Source organism: Cryptotermes secundus, unplaced genomic scaffold (genome assembly GCF_002891405.2).
Source record: "Cryptotermes secundus unplaced genomic scaffold, Csec_1.0 scaffold418, whole genome shotgun sequence".
Lineage (NCBI taxonomy): Eukaryota > Metazoa > Arthropoda > Insecta > Blattodea > Kalotermitidae > Cryptotermes > Cryptotermes secundus.
In genome coordinates, this window is record NW_019727399.1 from 100681 (window position 1) to 120490 (window position 19810).

Below are 19810 nucleotides of genomic sequence, written 5' to 3' on the forward strand. Positions count from 1 at the left end.
TCTTTGCCCTTGTATTTGCGTCTGACAGTGTAGGTGCGATGGTTTGTAGAGGTGGGGTGGTAACTCGTCGCCCTGCGGCGAGATCTGCATAGGTGATAGGTCCTAGTCTCGCTTGGGCGGTTGTGTGGCAATTTTGTGTGGCATGGCCGGGCTTATGACATTTCGCGCACGTGCTGTCGTCACAAGTGACGTAAATTACGTAATTTACTCCCTCGTGATCTACATTTATTGTAGCTGGAATTCTTTCCATTTCAGGTATTATCATGTATACCATCCTTCTGAAGGACTTTATATGTCTGAGGTCTGGATGAGCTGTGGAGATGGAGAGCTGTGAGAGACGGGACGTAGGTTTCCCAAAGTTATGCAGTAGCGGTATCAGTGTATCATCAGGAATGTCGGGGAGAACATTACTGAGTACCACTCTTTTGGATGCCATAATATGCGGTCTGCACTGAATGTAGGTGTCGTTAATGTTTATTCCGCCATGGCCGCATATTTCCTGTACGTAAGACTCTGAGGCAAGATACACACAGATCCTTCCGCCACTCAGCCTTGAGGCGTATTTTATGTTGTTGCCTCCAATACTGTCCGCTATTGTCCTGAGGTACTGCTCAATTGTGAAGCCATCTACGGCTTCAAGGATTACTCGCCATTTTCTGTGTGGGGTGTAGTTAGACTGGCTAGGGTATGCTGTGGATTTCGTGGGGGGCTCACTGTGTTTGGACGTTGTGTTGATGGGAGTAGGTGGAGAGGGGGTCTGTTGTGGTGTATTAAGGGTAAACTGCTGTGTGACCTTAGCTATAGTGGTTGCAACGTTGCCTGTTCTCGTGTATTCAGTCATCACGTCAACAGGCTTGTTCCTTACCGTGCTGTTGCTGTTGTTGTTGTTGTTGTTCTTGTTGTTGTTAATGTTGCCATTTGGAGGTCTATCCTCCGTCTTGTCCTCCTGGTCGCTCATTGCGGTGGCTGGATCGTTCTGGAAGCTGCAGGTTTTGGGCCCGTCTTCCGCCATGGCATTCTATGTGGTTTCTTAAGCCGTTACTGCTTCACACTATTTCACTTATTGTATGTTAGCACACGGTTTTTTTTATATTTGTAATGATTATATATATATTGGGATTTTTAAACCATTTAAGACTATGAAAAACACTAGGCGTAGCACTGTATGAGTTTTTCCTTTCACCACTCACACGCGGTTCACGGAGCGCTGCACAAACACGTCCGCACTGCTCGGCGTAGATAGATAGACAGATCATAGATAGATAGATAGATAGATAGATAGATAGTAGCAGTATCAGTAGTGTCTTGACGTCGAAATAAAACCAAGACAAAATGCGGAAGATGTTTCCCTACCCTTCAGTTCAGAATACTTTGTCTTCCCGTCTGGCATCTAAAACGTAGAAATTAAAATACGTGTATAAAGAACCCTAATCCTACCTGTTGTACTGGGGTGCGGGTCTGCAGCCCCTTGGGAGCAACACAGACTGAAGGGCCCTGGCCCTGAGGATAGGAAGCGACAGGATGGCGGAGAGAACCTAACAACATCTTCACAGAATGTGATTAGGATGGGCGCATAATGGTCAGTGCTCCTGATTCGTATGCATGAAATCCGGGGTTCAAATCTCGACAAGGACACCGGCTATCCTTAATGAGAATTCCCGCGGCTTTCTTCAGTCCCTCCAGAGAAATGTTTGGATAGCCCCCCCCCCAAGTAGACCACGGCCGATTCCATCAACAATTCACTGTACATTAGTCATCTTATCGTCCGACGCTATGCAATCTTGGCAACTGAAAGCTTATGCAAACTGAGCAGAACATAAATGCAATCAAACTAAGGACTATGATACGGGCGAAGCATTTGGCATATACGGGAGATATGGATATTTTGATCTGAAAACATGAAAAGGAGAGACCTAACAGTAGATGTCACTTTAATATTAGGATGAATCTTAAAGAAATAATGTGTCACTGTGTGGATTGGACTAACCTGGCACAGGACAAAGTCCAGTAGCGGCATCTTGTGAACACCGTGATGAACCTTCGGATTATATAAAGGTCAGGGAATTTCCCAGCTAGTTCAGTGACTTATTAGCTTCTCTGTTCCGTGTAATTCCTTTTGCAAGTTTGTGTTCGTGACTTACGGATGTCTTTAAAGTGTTAAAGTAACCATATATGCCGTGTATATATAACACATTCCGTGGTTTTAGTCCGCAAGCGAACTATACCGACCGACAGAGCGACCACTGCTTGTCGGCGAAGTTAGTGCCAACTTTAGAGGATAGAGGGTGTCGCGTGGTCAGGGCAACGAATCCAAACGGTCGTTAATTTCGGTTTTCTAGACCGGAGCCGCTACTTCCTTGAAATAGTTCGTCAATTATCATCAACGAGGCAGAGTGGACCCCGTTCCAGACCCACTACTTCTCAGAAATATTGGTAGCGCCGGAAATCGAACCCGGACCTCTGGATCTGTAGCCAGGAACTCTAACCACTAGACCACAGAGGCGGTCATATATTTATATATACAGAGTGTCCCAGGAGGAATGTGCCAAACTTCGGGAGGATGTTCCTTATGTTAAAGTATGCCGATATAACCCAAAACACCTATGTCCAAAGTTGAACTGTTACGGAGATAATGGCCAGAGAAGTGTGAAAATTTGTCCGGTGTTACACACTTGTTGATTATAAAATACATATTAAAACTGGCAGGAATATGTGGTTTTTGTAATGTTAATAATGTACGTAACATCAAACTAACTTGTGAGTGACATGAAGCCATAAAATTGAACTACAAAAAACTCGCACGCCATGTCATAGTTGTCCTTAGGGTTCCAAGCACTATACATGACTGGCAAGCGCTGACGTAACATGGCTGACTGCGCATTGTGGTAGCCGACTATAACATACATAACTGAACTAAACATACATTCGCAGAAAATCTCTTTTGGAATTTCGTTACCATTAACTCGTGTGAATTATTATGGGACAACGTATGTACATTTCGTAAATTATTTACACCGTCCCGGGTAAAAGAAGCCTCATCACTGAATAAAATGACGCTTAACAGTTCGGGATGAGCTTTTATCCAGTGGCACAAATCCATACGCTGTGCATGGTCGCCTGGTTCCAGATGTTATACCCTTTGATCATGGTAAGGATACAACTCTTCATCATGTAAAGTTCGCCACACCTGCATACGTGATACGCCGATGCGAGAGGCCATTCTACGAGTGGACAGACGCGGACTTCTCTGAACCATCTCTAGAATGTTCTCTCGTGTGTTTATCATTCGTACATCCTCCCTTTCAGAGTGCACAGAAACACTCGAAAGAGAAACAGTATCACGCAATGTCTGGTGAATTCGCGTAAATACACTTCGAGATGGAATCCTTCGATCGGGAAAACGCCTTTGGTATTCTTCAACAGCAGCACGTGCATTGCCACCGCAAAATCCACACACAAAATGCATATCACAATATTCCACATGTGAAAACACAAAAGGCATTTCAGCAACTCCGCACAATTAACCTACCACCCATTCACAACGCGCCCGCAACGTATCCTGAGGGGAGCACATGAGCTTACGGCTAGTGTGAATCACCGCACTCAAGGACAAACATAAATAAGACGTCTCAGCTGACAGGTATAGTGCGTGGACCCGCCAGAAGACCACACTTTTCTCGAGCCATTATCTCCGTAACCGTTCAACTTTGAACATAGGTGTTTAGGGCTATATCGCAATACTTTAACATAAGGAAAACCCTCCCGAAATTTGGCACATTCCTCTTGGGACACCCTGTATATACATATACACAGTGTGTCCAGGTTCTGTTAGGACTGTGTTCATAAAAATACAAGACGTGAATTATTTCCAAAATTTCACTCTATTTATTCAAAATAGTCTCCTTATGAATCAATATATAGCTGGAATCGATTGAAAAGTTTTCGAAAACAGTCACGGTACTCCTTCTATTGAATGGCATTTAAAACTTTGGATGACCTGGATGGTGTCGTCACGGTCTCCTTTCATCGCCAACTTAACTATTGGGAACAACCAAAATCTGCTGGAGCAAATCTGGGGAATACGAGGATGATCAAGGACTGTGATCCCTTTTCTGGACAAAATATCGAGCACGATCTTCAATTTGTGGGGTGGGGCATTGTTTTGGAGGAGCGACCAGGAACCTTGCTCTCGATATTCAGGTCGAATTCGAAGAATTCTCGCCACAAACGATTGAGGACACCAAAATAATAATCAGAATTCACTGTTTGACCTTCTGGCAGAAATTCCTAGTGAATGATTCCTTTGGAATCGAAGAAAACTGTTAGCAGTGTCTTTAATCGACTCTTTTGCATGCGCACTTTCTTTGGTTTCGGCTGGCTTCTTTGGGCTCAACCACGTTGCACTCTGCCGCTTTGTGAGATGCTCATATTGAAAACACCATGTCTCGTCACCAGTAACAATCGATTTTGTCAATTTTGTATCACCTCGGGCCGACAGTAACATGTCTTTGCAATGTTCCACTCTGGTATGTTTTTCATCGCCTGACAGCGCGTGCGGTACAAACCGCGCACAGACCTTCCGTGTGTCCAAATCCTCGGTCAAAAATTTGATGCACAGTACTTCTTGGTATTCCCAAAAGCTCCTCGATGAGTCTTGCAGAAACACATCTGTCTGATGCAAGGATTTCGGCCACTTTTCTCACATTTTCTTCAGTGCGACTTGTTCTCGGCTTTGATTCACGTGAAGCGTTTTCAGTGTCCTCCCTGCCGTCACGAAATACAGCATACCATCTAAAAATATTCGAGCGACTCAAATAAATGACTACCCTACACACTTTTCATCATTTAGTACGCTTCTCAGGCTGTTTTGCCTAACTTCAAACAGAATTTGATGTTGGCTCTCTGTCCAACCGCCAATTTCCGACGAGCGTCAGAACAGTACTGTTACATTCAAGGTCAGAACACGTGATGCAGCGATGCTTGCGCTTTAAAATCATAGCCACAATTGAATCTTCAAGAATCTTAACGCCACAACTCGTCAACAGTTGGCATTGCAGGGGGGGAAGAGTCCTAAAGGATCCTGTACACACTGTGTATGTGTGCCTTTCAACCTGTGTATATATGTATATATACAGAGTGTCCCAGCAGGAATGGACCAAACTTCGGGAGGGTGTTCCTTATGTTAAAGTATGCCGATATAACCCAAAACACCTATGTCCAAAGTTGAATGGTTACGGAGATAATGGCCAGAGAAGTGTCAAACTTTGACCGGCGTTGCACACTTGTTGATTACAAAATATATATTAAAACTGGCAGAAATATGTGGATTCTGTAATGTTAATAATGTACGTAACATCAAACTAACTTGTGGGTGACATGAAGCCATAAAATTGAAGTACAAAATACTCGCTCGCCATGTCATAATTGTCCTTAGGGTTTCCAAGCACTATACATGACACATGAATGGCAAGCGCTGACGTAACGTGGCTGACTGCGCGTTTTGATAAAGCCAACTACATACGTACGGCTAGGGTGAATCATCGCACTCAAGGACAAACACAGATAAGGCCTCTCAGCTGAGAGGTACAGTGCGTGGACCTGCCAAAAGACCACACTTTTCTTGGGCCATTATCTCCGTAACCGTTCAACTTTGGACATAGGTGTTTTGGGTTATATCGGCATACTTTAACATAAGGAACACCCTCCCGAAGTTTGGTCCATTCCTCCTGGGACACTTGGACCTGCCAGAAGACCACACTTTTCTTGGGCCATTATCTCCGTAACCGTTCAACTTTGGACATAGGTGTTTTGGGTTATATCGGCATACTTTAACATAAGGAACACCCTCCCGAAGTTTGGCACATTCCTCCTGGGACACCCTGTATATACTACCTGTATAACACGTGCTCTAACATTCATAAAGTGTGCATTTTGCCTACACAGTGTATTTATGTATTCCGTATGGTCACAGTAAACAGCGATTGTTTCCCTAAACAGCATTAACCGGTTGGGCTTTGTAGCGGAGAAGTAATGTTTCCTGTGAGGTACGCACTGAACTCTGCATTCTACCCACACAGTGTATTTGTGTGTTCCATATGGTTCTCACAATAAAGAGCGATTGTTTACCTAAACAGCATTAACCGGTTGGGCTTTGTAGCGGAGACGTAATGGGTTTCCTATGAAGTGCGGACTGAACTCTGCATTGTGCTCACACAGTGTATTTATGTGTTCCGTTGGTTCTCACAATAAACAGCGATTATATCCCTAAACAGCATTAACCGGTTGGGCTTTGTAGCGGAGACGTAATGTGTTTCCTGTGAAATATGAACCGAAATTGTATATATTTACACGGACTTGATGTCTATCGCGGATACGCTCGTGCTGAAACTACGTTGCAACAAACGCAGCGCTTACATAGAAACACCCACATCTCCTTCGTCGAAGAGGAAACCCTATTTCGAAACCCATACATGTCTACGAGAGAATCAATATCTTGGTCATGGATCTCGAGGATACTGAAGCCAGGATTGACTGTGCTGGAGAAGGCCAGCATCAATTCGACAGACCGACCGACCTTTAAAGTTTAAATAAATTACCAAAATACTTGGTCTCTCTGTCCTTCAGTGCCACAGCAGCTCCACTGGGGCTGTACCCTCCACCCCTACCTGCCATCACCGCCACGCTGTGTTGCCAACAAAACTAATGACGCAAGGAGAATTACAAAGAACTTGCTGGGTGAGAAATTCCGGAGGAAATGTAGAAAACTTCATAATGAGGAGCTCTGTCAGGTATTAGTATGATGCTCAATCATCAGATGAAGGGAAATGCCTTGTACGGGGCACGTATCACGCATGAAGCAGAATAGAGAGAAATGCATAGGAAACCAAAAGGAAAGAAACCGATTGGAAGACCAAGACGTAAATGGAAGAATAATGTTGAAATGGATCTTAAAGAATTGAACTCTATTAACCTGGCTTAGGAAAGGGGCCAGTATCAGGTTCTTGTGAACCTTTGGATTACATAGAAGATGGAGGGTTCTGTAGCTAGTGGGCCCTGTGTTCGATGGATTTGGAGAGTGATCATATCCGAGTCACACAACTTGTACGTAAATAAATGAATATCAGGATATGAATGCTGAAATAAAATAGGAAGACACACCCGTATGTGTAAGGATGCTTTAAAAATAACAGAAGCGCGTTCCAATTGGCCCGCACGAGTTGATGACTGATCATGTTCCAAGGAAACCCATAAAACTGTGTTTACTGTACCGCGCACATCAGACTTAGTAGGATCAGCAGCTGTAATGAATATTTCTTATACAATAAACGGTCACATAAAATGGCATCACTGTTCCCAGAAAGTGTAATTCGCATGTGTGGCAAGGCTTGTATCAGAGGTGGTCACACCTCCTCAGCAGCTGCTTGTTAGCGTTCACAGAATGCGCTGTGTGAATGTTGAACGTCGGGGCCCCCTTCTCCCGTCTGACTATATCCAGCCCAAATTTCACAGTGAATATTATATCATATTTAAGCAACCTGTTGCACTATACACTTCTATATGTAATAATACAAATGCCGTCGTGAATGCAACAAATTATTTGGTTGTAGTTCTTTGCCTTTTCTTCCTCTACACTACATGTTTCGGCCGTAACTGGCCATCATCAGGTGTATTTTTCACTACGTAGTTGTCACACTGCACACAATCCAAAATCAAATTGACGAGCATATGTTGGCGAGATTTTAAACAAAACTGACAGGCTGGTGTTTTAGATTTTGGATTGTGTGCAGTGTGACAGCTATATAGTGAAAAATACACCTGATGATGGCCAGTTACGGCCGAAACATGTAGTGTAGAGGAAGAAAAGACAAAGAACTACAACCAAATAATTTGTTGCATTCACGACGGCATTTGTATTATTACANTCACAGTGAATGTAACTGCGTGTGGCACAGTAGTGGAGGTTCTTATATCTTTGAAGCCTGAACAGACACCGCGAATTGTCTGCAATCTAGCTGCAGTTATCAGCACAAGTGCAACGAGGTCTTCAAAACTCACTCCAACACAAGTGGCTTCTGCTTCTTTGCCAGTGAGAAAGTGCGACTGAATCTTAAGTGTCGCTGTGGTATCTTCTCCACATAACGCGTACGAACGTGTTAATATTTTTTTTTTCTAATTTGATTTGTTTCTTTGTCTTTTCTCCCTGTCTCTTTCCCCGTGTTTCTTCCCTTTTTATGCAGCCATGCTCTTTCTTGCCCTCTGTGGTTCTCTATGCCTTACATCCTCATTTCTTTGCAACAGCATTTCCCCTGGCTTCTTATGCAGGCTCCACACAGACTGTCTTATTAGCTCGTTGCAGAGGAAGTTCTTTCTTTTGTGGCTGGAAGCTAGAGGTATCCAAGGAATTTTATAATTGCTAAATCTGCATGTAATAAATTAACATTTGTTGTTTTATGATATTTAAAAGTTCGGTTACCACATAGGAAACGCCCTGCATTCCTTACGAAAGGAAATTTGTTAATTCTGTGAGGAGACTAATCGCTGTTTGCTGTGAAACCGTATGAAACACAAATATGAGAAATGTGCTGATAAAACGAAAAAAAGAACTTCGTGACTTTAGTCCGTAAGCGAACTATACCGACCGAGCGACCGTCGCTTGTCGGCGAAGTTGAGCAATGTGCTGATAACTGTCGATAGTAGAACACGTGATACATATACGAGTTATATACGTAGTTATCATTATGCTTTACATGGTTAATTTTATTCAGCTCTCATCGGTTCGAAGCCTGAGTGGGCCTCGGAGACCTTTGGGCGATGCGGGGAAGAGATTAATCTCCCGTGCTTATATTCGAACCACGAATTCACGGTCGTACAGCTTGTACCCTGCTCTATACCTGGGCTCCATATATCTTGCAGGCAGCATGTAACAGCTGAGAAATGTAGAGAATATTTTCGTCGGAAAACTGTGGCGCTTGTAGGGGGGGATCAGGACGGACATTTAGTTATTATATGTACTTACCAGTATTCCTTAAAGGGATAACGGAGTTGCTTGAATTGCGAGGTTCTGTAGTACAGCATGAGAATTTGGCAGGAAGCAGTCATGGTGTCATGTCAGAATTTTCTTGAAATAACTGAGAAACTCCACTTACAATTGCAGTCATGGATATCAGATAGGCCAGAAAAATTCTAGGGAGAATACGACGTATGTCAAACCCGAGGCGAAGGCGTTACCGCTTAGCATACTTGCGGGTTATGAACCATCCATCCGTCATGTGACCTAAGAGATTTCCCCGAAAGCCAAGCATGAAACCAGAATTTTCCATTTCGGTGCTGATTCCGATTGTAGGGTAACACCATCTAGTATGATAAGTGCGTACAAAAGTTTCCATCTCCGAAGGTTGATGGAAAGTGACACACAAGTACCAGACTATACGGCGACAAAACCCACAAAGCCACAATACGGTTATGGCTCCAGCAGTAACTGGAATTTCTGTATCTGGACCAAAATATATGAAAAGATATTATAATTCGCGAATGGGAATGCATAAATTTTCTCCCAGTACTCGATCTGTTTCTTTTGACCCATTGCTTGTAATAGAAACTGTGTTTAAGTTCGGGTCTCAGAGCTGCACCAGAGCAAGAGTTAACGAGTTATCTTGGTCTATCAGCATTGCACACACCTGTGGGCAGTGTGATATGCTCTGTTACGAAAAAATCGCTTATCATTTCCGGTTTTGTATGAAGCCAGTCATGTCAGCCGCGAATATACTCTCACTCCTTCAAGTTGCAGAAACGTCGACTGCAGCAAAGCATTCCCTGAAGGAAATTCCTTACAGGGCCGCTAAGAAGAATCCCTCCCTCCCCGCCAAAAACATACTTTGTAATTTTGCGAGAAGTTCCTAAAACATAATTTCAAAGCCCTAAATGTTAGCTCCACAGCTACATTTTAAACAGTTTTAAAGGTAGACGGCAGCAGCGTTCTTGAAACTCAGTTGTACCACGTACACGGTGTGTCCAGGATCCGTTAGCATTCCTTTTTCTTTTTAATTTTGTCCTTCAATGCCATCTGTTGGCCAGTTGTGGCGTTAAGATTCTTGAAGTTTCCGCTGTGGCTGTCTATGATTTCAAAGAGCAAGTAGGAATCGGTGCATCATGTGTACGGACCTTGAATGTAACAGTACTGTTCTGACGCTCGTCAGAAAATGGCGGTTGGACAGAGAGCCAACATCAAATTCTGTTTGAAGTTAGGCAAAACAGCCGGAGAAGCGTACGAAATGATGAAAAGTGTGTAGGGTAGCAATTTATTTGAGTCGCTCGAATATTTTTCGATGGTATGCTGTATTTCGTGACGGCAGGGAGGACACCGAAAACGCTCCACGTGAATCAAAGCCGAGAACAAGTGGCACAGAAGAAAATGTGAGAAAAGTGACGGAAATCCTTGCATCAGACAGATGTGTTTCTGCAAGACTCATCGAGGAGCTTTTGGGAATACCAAAAAGTACTGTGCATCAAATTTTTGACCGAGGATTTGGGCAAACGGAAGGTCTGTGCGCGGTTTGTACCGCACGCGCTGTCAGGCGATGAAAAACATGAAGAAAGCAGTCTTCTGGGATTTTGCACTGTGTATATGTGGTGTTAACCGACGTTTCGGAGGAAACGTCGGTTAACACCACATATACACGGTGCAAAATCCCAGAAGACTGCTTTCTTCATAGTCACCGCCGTGAAAGCCTCAAATCTTACATGATGAAAAACATGCCAGAGTGGAATACTGCAAACACATGTTACGGTCGGCCCGAAGTGATACAAAATTGACAAAATCGATTGTTACTGGTGACGAAACATGGTGTTTTCAATATGAGCATCTCACAAAGCGGCAGAGTACAACGTGGTTGAGCCCAAAGAAGCCAGCCGAAACCAAAGAAAGTGCGCATGCAAAAGAGTCCAGTAAAGACACTGCTAACAGTTTTCTTCGATTCCAAAGGAATCGTTCACTATGAATTTCTGCCAGAAGGTTAAACAGTGAATTCTGATTATTATCTCGGAGTCCTCAATCGTTTGTAGGCGAGAATTCTTCTAATTCGACCTGAATATCGAGAGCAAGGTTCCTGGTCGCTCCTCCACGACAATGTCCCACCCCACAAATCGAAGATCGTGCGCGATTTTTTGTCCAGAAAAGGGATCACAGTCCTCGATCATCCTCGTATTCGCCAGATTTGCTCCAGCAGATTTCTGATTGTTCCCAAAAGATAAGTTGGCGATGAAAGGAGACCGTCACGACACCATCCAGGACATCCAAAGGGAATGTACCACAGTTTTAAATGAGATTCCACAAAAGCAGTACAGTGACTGTTTTCGAAAACTTTTCAATCGATTTCAGCTATGTATTGATTCAGAAGGAGAATATTTTGAATAAAGAGAGTGAAATTTTGAAAAAAAAATTCACGTCTTCTATTTTTAATGAACACAGTCCTGACAGAACCTGGACACACTGTGTGTGTACCAGATGCTATCGGGACCGTTAGCCAATTAAAAAGGGACGTATATAACCTCGCTGTTACTTTCCTATAACCTTTGACCTCTTCTGCTGTTGGTGGACTTGTGACAGATGGTTATTCGAAGGGGGCGGAGAGGGGAGGCTCGCGTGATAACTGTGGCCATGCAAATCGCACCCCATAAAGCAATGGATCTGAAGTAACGATTATGAACTGTGTCAAGACTCAAGACACACCCTAACGAGCAGCGCCCAGAGACCAATACGGCCTCGACACGAGAACGCGCTCCTTTAGAGGCCTTGGCCATGAATATAGGAGAAGACGTGACTAAGGACGATCAAGGAAGAGACGGAAGAAGAAGTTCAGTTAGGTTCGGTAATGCACTTGGACAAGTCCTTCCCATGAAAGAGGAGGAAGAAGCAATACTTAATTATCATCATCTGTCAGTGAGCCGCGCCACTTTCTGACCCCCTCTCGCCCCATCCGTCCAGCTGTCTCCTTGAAGGTCTCTTCCGGTTTCTTGATTCGTGCGCCATGTCACTTCTTATGTTTCGGAAGCCTGTTTCTGCGCATCTTGCCGACTAGTTGAAACCGAAGCTTTATAGGATATGGACCGACCGAGTGACCGCCGCTTGTCGGCGAAGTTTAGTGCCAACTTTTGCTGATAGTTCGCTTGCGGACTAAAATCACGGAGATTTTTTTTTTTTTTTTAGGATTTGGACCCCTTGTACTTCAGCGAGTCTCATAAACTTCCTTTCAGAAACTATGATTCTGATTTTGCATTCTGCTTCCCTTCTCCAGCACTCACAGAACCAGATATGCTGGACGTCCTTCGACAAATGCAACAGTGAGATAAAAACTTGGAAATTACTCTAGTCTCGGATTAATGTAGCAATGAAGTGTTAACACACTGCATGAACGTTACTTATGTATAAATCTTTATTAAAATTCGTCACAACACAAGAACAAAACAGTTGATGTTTAAGAGTAATTTGCCACATGTTTCGGCTTTTTAGAAAGCCTTCATCAGTAAATACAAAATTAATGTGTTCTTAAGTTATTGAATTGCATATATAATTCAGTGCAGGGTGCTTTCAACCCGTCGTTCCTCTATGAAGCCGCCAGAACGCAAGCCGTACGAAAGTGAAACTGTTCCGTTTAGTATTCATGGCTTGCACAGTGTACAAGTTCGCTTCAACACACGCGTCTGGGTTACATTCAGCAGACCCAAGGAATTCCAACATCCTCAACCTTCAATTTCTATAGGCGGGGACAGTACAGTCCAATTTTTCATGCATGGCCAGTGTTAAGAGAATGCGCACTGGATATGGTCAGGCTGGACTTGGTTAGTCAAGTATGAGCTGTGATGAAGACATGACTAATTCTTCGCATGCTTCAGAGAGAAACACAGCTCTCTACACAATTACCACTTCTCTCTTGTGCAATGCAGTGCCTCGAGCTGACTATTGAACTATAACTGTCATAATGATTCGCAGAGAACAAAGATTTATAAGTAGACTGCTTTGGTATTCATAAATATCAATTGAGATAAGATTACCTTATCGGCTTACCTTATCATGAAAAACGTATCCCCCGTGAAAAGAATTTCAAATACAAAAAATTTTTCATTAAATCACGTGTTTCCGGGTAAGGTAATAGGCCCACGCCGTAAATATATTCAGTCTTCTTGTTCTTCTCTTCACTTTGTTTCGCTAAGAAGCGATCTCTTTCGACCTCGAAACTGTGTCCAACTAGTTGTCGCCTTCCGCTGGGTCTCCACTGCCGACACCCACCAGCTCGTATTCACGCCGCTCCTCTTTCAGGATGGATAAGGACGGGGAGGCACCATCCGGCCACTTGCCTCGAGGGACTGAAGAAAACCAGCAAAACCTCCAGCCAGATTTGCCGGTGTCCCGGCCAAGATTCAAACCAAGCGCCTCCCGAACACAAATCATCAGCGTTACCGCTACTCCAAACCGTTAGGCCATTTCATATATGTGTAGGAACAATTTTGAGCCAGATTTTTCAGTGTCACTAAGCAGTTTCGGGTTACCGCAGAAACAAACTGCCCGGCAAAGCATTCTTCTGTTAAGTGTAAAAGTAAAAAAAGTAAAGCTATTCCTGTACCAGCCCGTTGAGGCCCATAGGGTTGAGACGTTGAGGGTCCCACACTATCTAGACAATCGGCTCAAAGATGGCGGTAAGGTTGTCAGCATTACCCACCGGCCGCGCTTTACTCCCCAGGAAAATTATTTAATTAATTCCTGGGAAATTTCAAGTTGTAAAAACTTAGTGATTAAGGAGTACCTTAGGGCAAGAAGCCAGAACTTTATTTTTAAAGCAGAGAGTAGAGGAAAATAGATGTTTACATTAGGCTTAGATGTTTAGTATACTTAGATACATAGTTAAGCAGGAGGAGATCACCGGCATACAAGCGAGTCTTGGGTTCGAATCGAGTCTCGATCGAGGCCAACCCTCGTTTGGGGAGTGTAACCGCACCATGCAGGAACCTCAGCAATGTTGTTCATTTACATTCTCAATTACAATGCACTACATGTAAACGAACTGTACTACTGTTAACAATAGATGATACAGAATTGACCCCAGCACCAGCAGACGCCAAGGACAACATCTGGTCTTTCTGAGGGACAAGCAAGCTGCAGATCACTTGAAAACCCAGAACGGAGCAGGAAGTATCCCGCTGTGTTTTCTGGGGATTTCAATGCTTAACTTCGACGGTTCGAGTCTTTGAAAATTTGAGACTTGACAGATACGAGTCGCAATAATTTTCGAAGGGGCGTACCGAGCGATCGTTAGCGTACTTCCATTTATTTGAAGGCTGTCAGAGGGACCGTGTTGTACTTAGGCCCAAATTAACATGGATCTGGTTAGGGATTGGCTGAATGCAAATGAGAGAAACACCCAAATTTTAGGTTCAGCCAATCAGCAAAATTTCAGAGGAGAGGAATCCAGGCGTTCCCGGAACCGTCGGGACTTCTGCCTCTCCAGAGCAGTCAGTCATTACAAGTCATTACAAGTCATTACAAGGCAATAAGAGCAGTCAGTCATTACAAGTCTTGACAAGGAAATAAGAGCGGTGAGACACCAACAGTGAGTAACAGGAGTGAGTATCGAAAAGGAAGTAACAGGAGTAACCTCCCGGACGTTAAATTGGTGTTGGCCCGAGTCCGGTGTACAAATTCAAAGTCCTACAGCCGGGTAATGGGTAATTGTAGTGAACATCTACAATAAAAGCAACAGTGTTGGTGAAGTGTGTGTTTTTGAGTGTTTTCTCTCTCCTTGTGTGAGCAAGGCCCATTAGTCGCCCTGAGACAGAATCTCGTCCTACCGTCTGAGCAGTCGGAACCCCAAACGCACGCCTATCCAAACCCCCACCTTTGTTTCCCCGTTCCAAACTCGTGGATTTCACCCAAGTCCACTGGCGCCCATAAAAATTCAAATTCAGAGCAATCCCACACCCTACCCTGAACCAGACAGCTACAAGGAAGCGGCGGATGAAAGTGCAGACCACAAAGGGGCGAACGTGACGGCGAGGTATAAGTGACGACCAACTCGAGAGGCTTGAAGTCTCACTGAGCGGTAACGACGACGACGAAGAGGAGGGCGGTAATAAGTAATTTCTGTTAGAGGCTGAGTCAACCCCAGGGCCATAGTGCGGCTGGAAGGAATAGGTCAATTGAAAAAATCCAATGACCTCATCAGGACTTGAACCCGCGACCTCCAGGCTTGCAGCATAGCCCCTCAACCAATTATGCTACCGCGTGCCCCACTTCTGTTAAGTGTATCGTGGGTATTCTGTGAGTGTTGATAATACAAGTATTTCGATTTGGACATATGAAGTGCAATATACTATACAAGGAGACGGTTTACGGTTGACGATTTGTGCGTATTATTCGTGGGACATAGCGTTAAATGTCAGCCTCACCATATCATTCAGTGAGATGCAGGACTGGAAAGGAACGTAAGAGAAAGCACAGCAAGTTGATAATATGAACGCTCATATGGTCAGACTCCCTGGTGTGTTCTCAATTTCACAGCTCTGTTCCATTCTGTATCAATGCCGAGTTCGGGGCAATATTTCTAAGCCCTCTAATTTTTTTTTCATTGGCGCTGCAGCCCTCATTTGGGCCTAGGCCTACCTCCAAGAAACTCTCCGTTTCACTTGGGTTTACTAGATCTTAGACATACGGAAGGACTCCTTGGGCGGGGTGATCAGCTCGTCGTAAGGCCTCTACCTGTACACAAACACAGAAAAACGCACACAAACATGCATGTCCTGAGTGGGATTCGAACCCACGATCCCGGCTTCCGAGCGAGCGAAGACAGTGCATGTCTTAGACCGCTCGGCTACCGTGACCGGCAAGCCCTCTAAATACCGACAGTTATCTACAGCAGAGCTTCTCAACCGCCGGGCCGCGGCCCAGTAGTGGGCCCTGGCATCAATTATACTGGGCCGCGAGAAGCTCTTCTGGAATTTGTCATTTTCATTTTCTAAGCATTTTTCATGAATAAATATTTATAGTGGAAATATTCTGAGGAGAATAATATTTGTGTCGAGAAGCTCAGACACAGAACACCTAAATCTGTGTAGCAAATGTCAGTGACCAAGCCGCATATTTTTAAACATGGAAGTATTCATGAATGATCGGGAATTTTCAGACATCCAAATCTTTCAACCTTCGGGAAAGGCAATACCGATGTTTATGGCCAGTCATAAAAATTGTCTGCAAGCCGATTACAACAATGGGCGGCATATCCTCTGTTCTCAGAACTGAGCGAAATAACATCTGTGTTGCAAATGTCAGTGGCCAATCAGCAAGGAAGTATAAAGAAAATGTTTCCACTGAAATTGAAGATCAAGGAAGTATCCGGTTCTCAAATCTAGTAATACTGAATACTGTTTCTTCGCAAGTTCTCATTGCAGTGTGTAGGTGCTTGTGTCGAAACCTGAGTGAAGATGTTTTCGTTTGAAAAATATTATCCCGAACATGAGGATCCCCGGAGGCAAAATATGTGGATTGTGAACCCTTCTGTTGAACACAAAGAGACAGCCCTTTCCCATGAAGAAACCCTTAAACTTATTGAATTATCATCGGACAAAGGACTGGAAAGTACGTTTAATACTACGAATAATTCGAAATTCTGGATACGAATGAAAAATGAATATCCAAATTTACATGAAATAGCAGTGAGATTTCTTCTTTGTTTTTCCACCACATACCTTTGTGAAACTGCATTTCCTGCCATGACTGTGCTTAAAACGAAACAGAGGAACTGCCTGCAACTTTCTGACTGTCTCCGTTTGGCTCTCACTTCAATTCATCCCAGAATTAATAAGCTAACGGACGGAAAACAGAAACAGAAGTCTCACTAGCCTAACTAAAACCTTCCAAACTCAGTTGTGATAAAAGAAACTAAGTTTAACTTTCAATAACTTATAATTGCTGTGTTGAAGTGCTGCGTCTTTAAAATCAAAACATTAATTAGTGTTGGAAGTAGTGTTTAGAACTGAGAGATTCATACATTTTTATTTATCAAATTATAGGTACATACTTTACATATATAATTTTTTGGCGTGTATATAAGTGATAATAAGTGTTTCTCCGACAAGTTGACATCCTTCTGCTTCTTCCCCTACTCAGCTGACTTCTATGGTCAGTTACAATGCATAACTATTTTTCTCACTGCCGTTTTTTTCAAACCAACATCATTAAAAACAATTTAATAATACAATAATCAATTTTACGCTGAATAACATAAGTTTTTGGTGATCAGCATGGGATATGTCAATGAAATTTAGCACAAATTAATTTAATGATGTTGATCTGAGAAAACTACAAAATGCTACAAGATTTCATTAGTCCAGTGATTGTAAATAAAAAGTAAAGCTATCCCTGCAAGAGGCCGTGAAGGCCCATACGGTTGTGAGACGTTGAGGGTCCCACATTATCTAGACAATCAGCTCAAAGATGGCGGTAACGTTCTCAGCCTTACGCGCCGGCAGCGCTAGTCCAGTGGTTGATAACTAATTTAAATGTAATTTTATGTTTGTCAACATGCCACACCGTATACATAATTGTACTAATACTCTTTATGATTATGCTATAATTAATTACTAATATTACGTTAGCTTAATGAATGAACTTTAACAAAACTGGAAAGGTATTTACGAATAAATTTGTTGGGACTGGGCCCTCGTCTTATAAAAAAAGAACTTACTGGGCCGCGGTCTCATAAAGGTTGAGAAGCACTGATCTACAGGACCGCTTCTGTGGTCTAGTGCTCAGAGTTCCTAGCTACAGATCCAGAGGTCCCGGGTTCGATCCCCGGCGCTACCAGATTTTCTGAGAAGTAGTGGGTCTCGAATGGGATCCACTCAGCCTCGTGAGTATAATCGAGGAGCGATTTAAAGGAAATGGCGACTCCGGTCTAGAAAACCAAGATTAAAGGCCGTAGGGATTCGTTGCGCTGACCACGCAAAACCCTCTATCTGCTAAAATTGGCATTAACTTCGCCGACAAGCGGCGGTCGCTCCGTCGGTATAGTTCGCTTGCGGACTACAGGACACGGAGTTGTTTATTTCTACAAGCAGTGTTAATGCTCTTGCACTTTATAACCATTTTGCTGTATTCTCTATAACGTTACCCGAACTGTCGTGAAGCATTCACACGTAGGCGCTCGTCTCCTCATGTAACAGGTGGGTTAGCTAAGGCATCACACTTTGACCTACCGAAATAGCATAGTGACGTACCGGACATCAATGACTCGTCGACCTTTGCAAGTTGAGAATGCAGAAGAAGTTGTACCATAGCCCAGTCTGTTCGATGACGGCTTCCCATTGCTGGGGCAATGATTCAATTCAAGTTTTTTTCCCTTGGCACTACAGCCCCAGTGGTCCTAGGCCTATCTCCATAAACTTCTCCGTTCACTTCGGTTTTTCTAGATCTTACACATTCGGTAGGACCCCTAGGGCGGGTGATCAGCTCGTCGCAAGGCCTCTACCTGTACGCAAACACAGAAAAACGCACACACACAAACTAAACATCCATGCCCTGAGTGGGATTCGAACCCACGATCCCGGTTTCCAAGCGAGCGAAGACAGTACATGCCTTAGACCGCTGGGCTACCGTGATCGGCTCAATTCCAGGTTAATTCATGTAAAATTCGTGGCGCTTGAAATGGCACTGTTGGGCGGTTTCCTCCGAGTTTTATAATCATCAACCTACCATTATTCCATATTCATTTATCACCGTCCCATGAGCTGTACGATAGCCCTGATCACGCAGAGCACTATCACACATTCGGTCCGTAGTGTGGGGGCTTTAACTCCAGTCAGGAACTCGGCTGGTCTCAGAGTGAGGGAGTGAAGCTCCAGGAACATAAGGAGAGACACCTCCACCCACACTCCTCTTATCTATGAGAGTAGCAGTTGATAATTTTACGTAAATTCGTCCTTCGCACGCAGCCTAAGCACACGAGCATCCCGTTTGAATCAGTACTTGTCAATTCCTGAGCTTGTAAAGGAATTGTATTGAATCCTACGGTCCATTATTGCGTTCATAATAGCCCACCACCAGAGCCAGTTGAAACCAGTCCATATTTTACATCCAATTTCTTTCACACGCGTTTTAATATTATCCCCCCAAATGGTCTCAGCATCTCACACCTATAGACATATAATATCTAGAGAGCCACGAAGAGTTTCTATAACAGTTAACAAACTGTTGGTTATGTTGCAGGAACCCTCGTTACAGAAGAGGGACTTCAGCGAGGCAGAACTTAAAGGTAAACTCGTATATTTATTTCGTTTTCTTTCACTTATTTATTCACGTGCCCACTTACTTAAATATTTATTTACTCCTTTACTTGTAGAGTGGCATTTACGAACTGTAACGCAATGTAGTTCGGAGACAACCCTGCATTTCGGAGGAAAATACCACTGGGGAAAGTCAGGAAAAACCTCAGTCAGAAGAGCTGTCTGTCGTTCGAGGCGGGATTTGAACCTGGGACCTATGAAATACGAAGCTTGATTGCGACGATTGGTTCCGAAACGTCTACACGCTACATCACATCGGTCAACATATAAAGACCCGTTTCGTCCCACAAAGAAACACATTACGTCTCCGCTACAAAGTCCAACCGGTTAATGCTGTTTAGGGAAACAGTCGCTGTTTATTGTGAGATCCATATGGAACACATAAACTGTGAGAGAGAGAGAGAGAGAGAGAGAAGAAGTGGTGGTGGTCATAGTGAGAGACACTACAATGGGGGGGGGGGGGAGAAAACACAGACTTTAA

The 19810-nt window shown here is 43.7% G+C and overlaps 1 protein-coding gene across 1 annotated transcript in view; it reads left to right on the forward strand.

The window, feature by feature from the left end:
- LOC111864676 (calcium-binding protein E63-1) overlaps nucleotides 1-19810 on the forward strand; it is a 72488-nt gene that overhangs the window by 18680 nt on the left and 33998 nt on the right. Inside the window, exon 3 of the mRNA XM_023852094.2 lies at nucleotides 19253-19298. Within this exon, the coding sequence (XP_023707862.1) occupies nucleotides 19253-19298 (46 nt within the window). The remainder of the gene's footprint in view (nucleotides 1-19252; nucleotides 19299-19810) is intronic.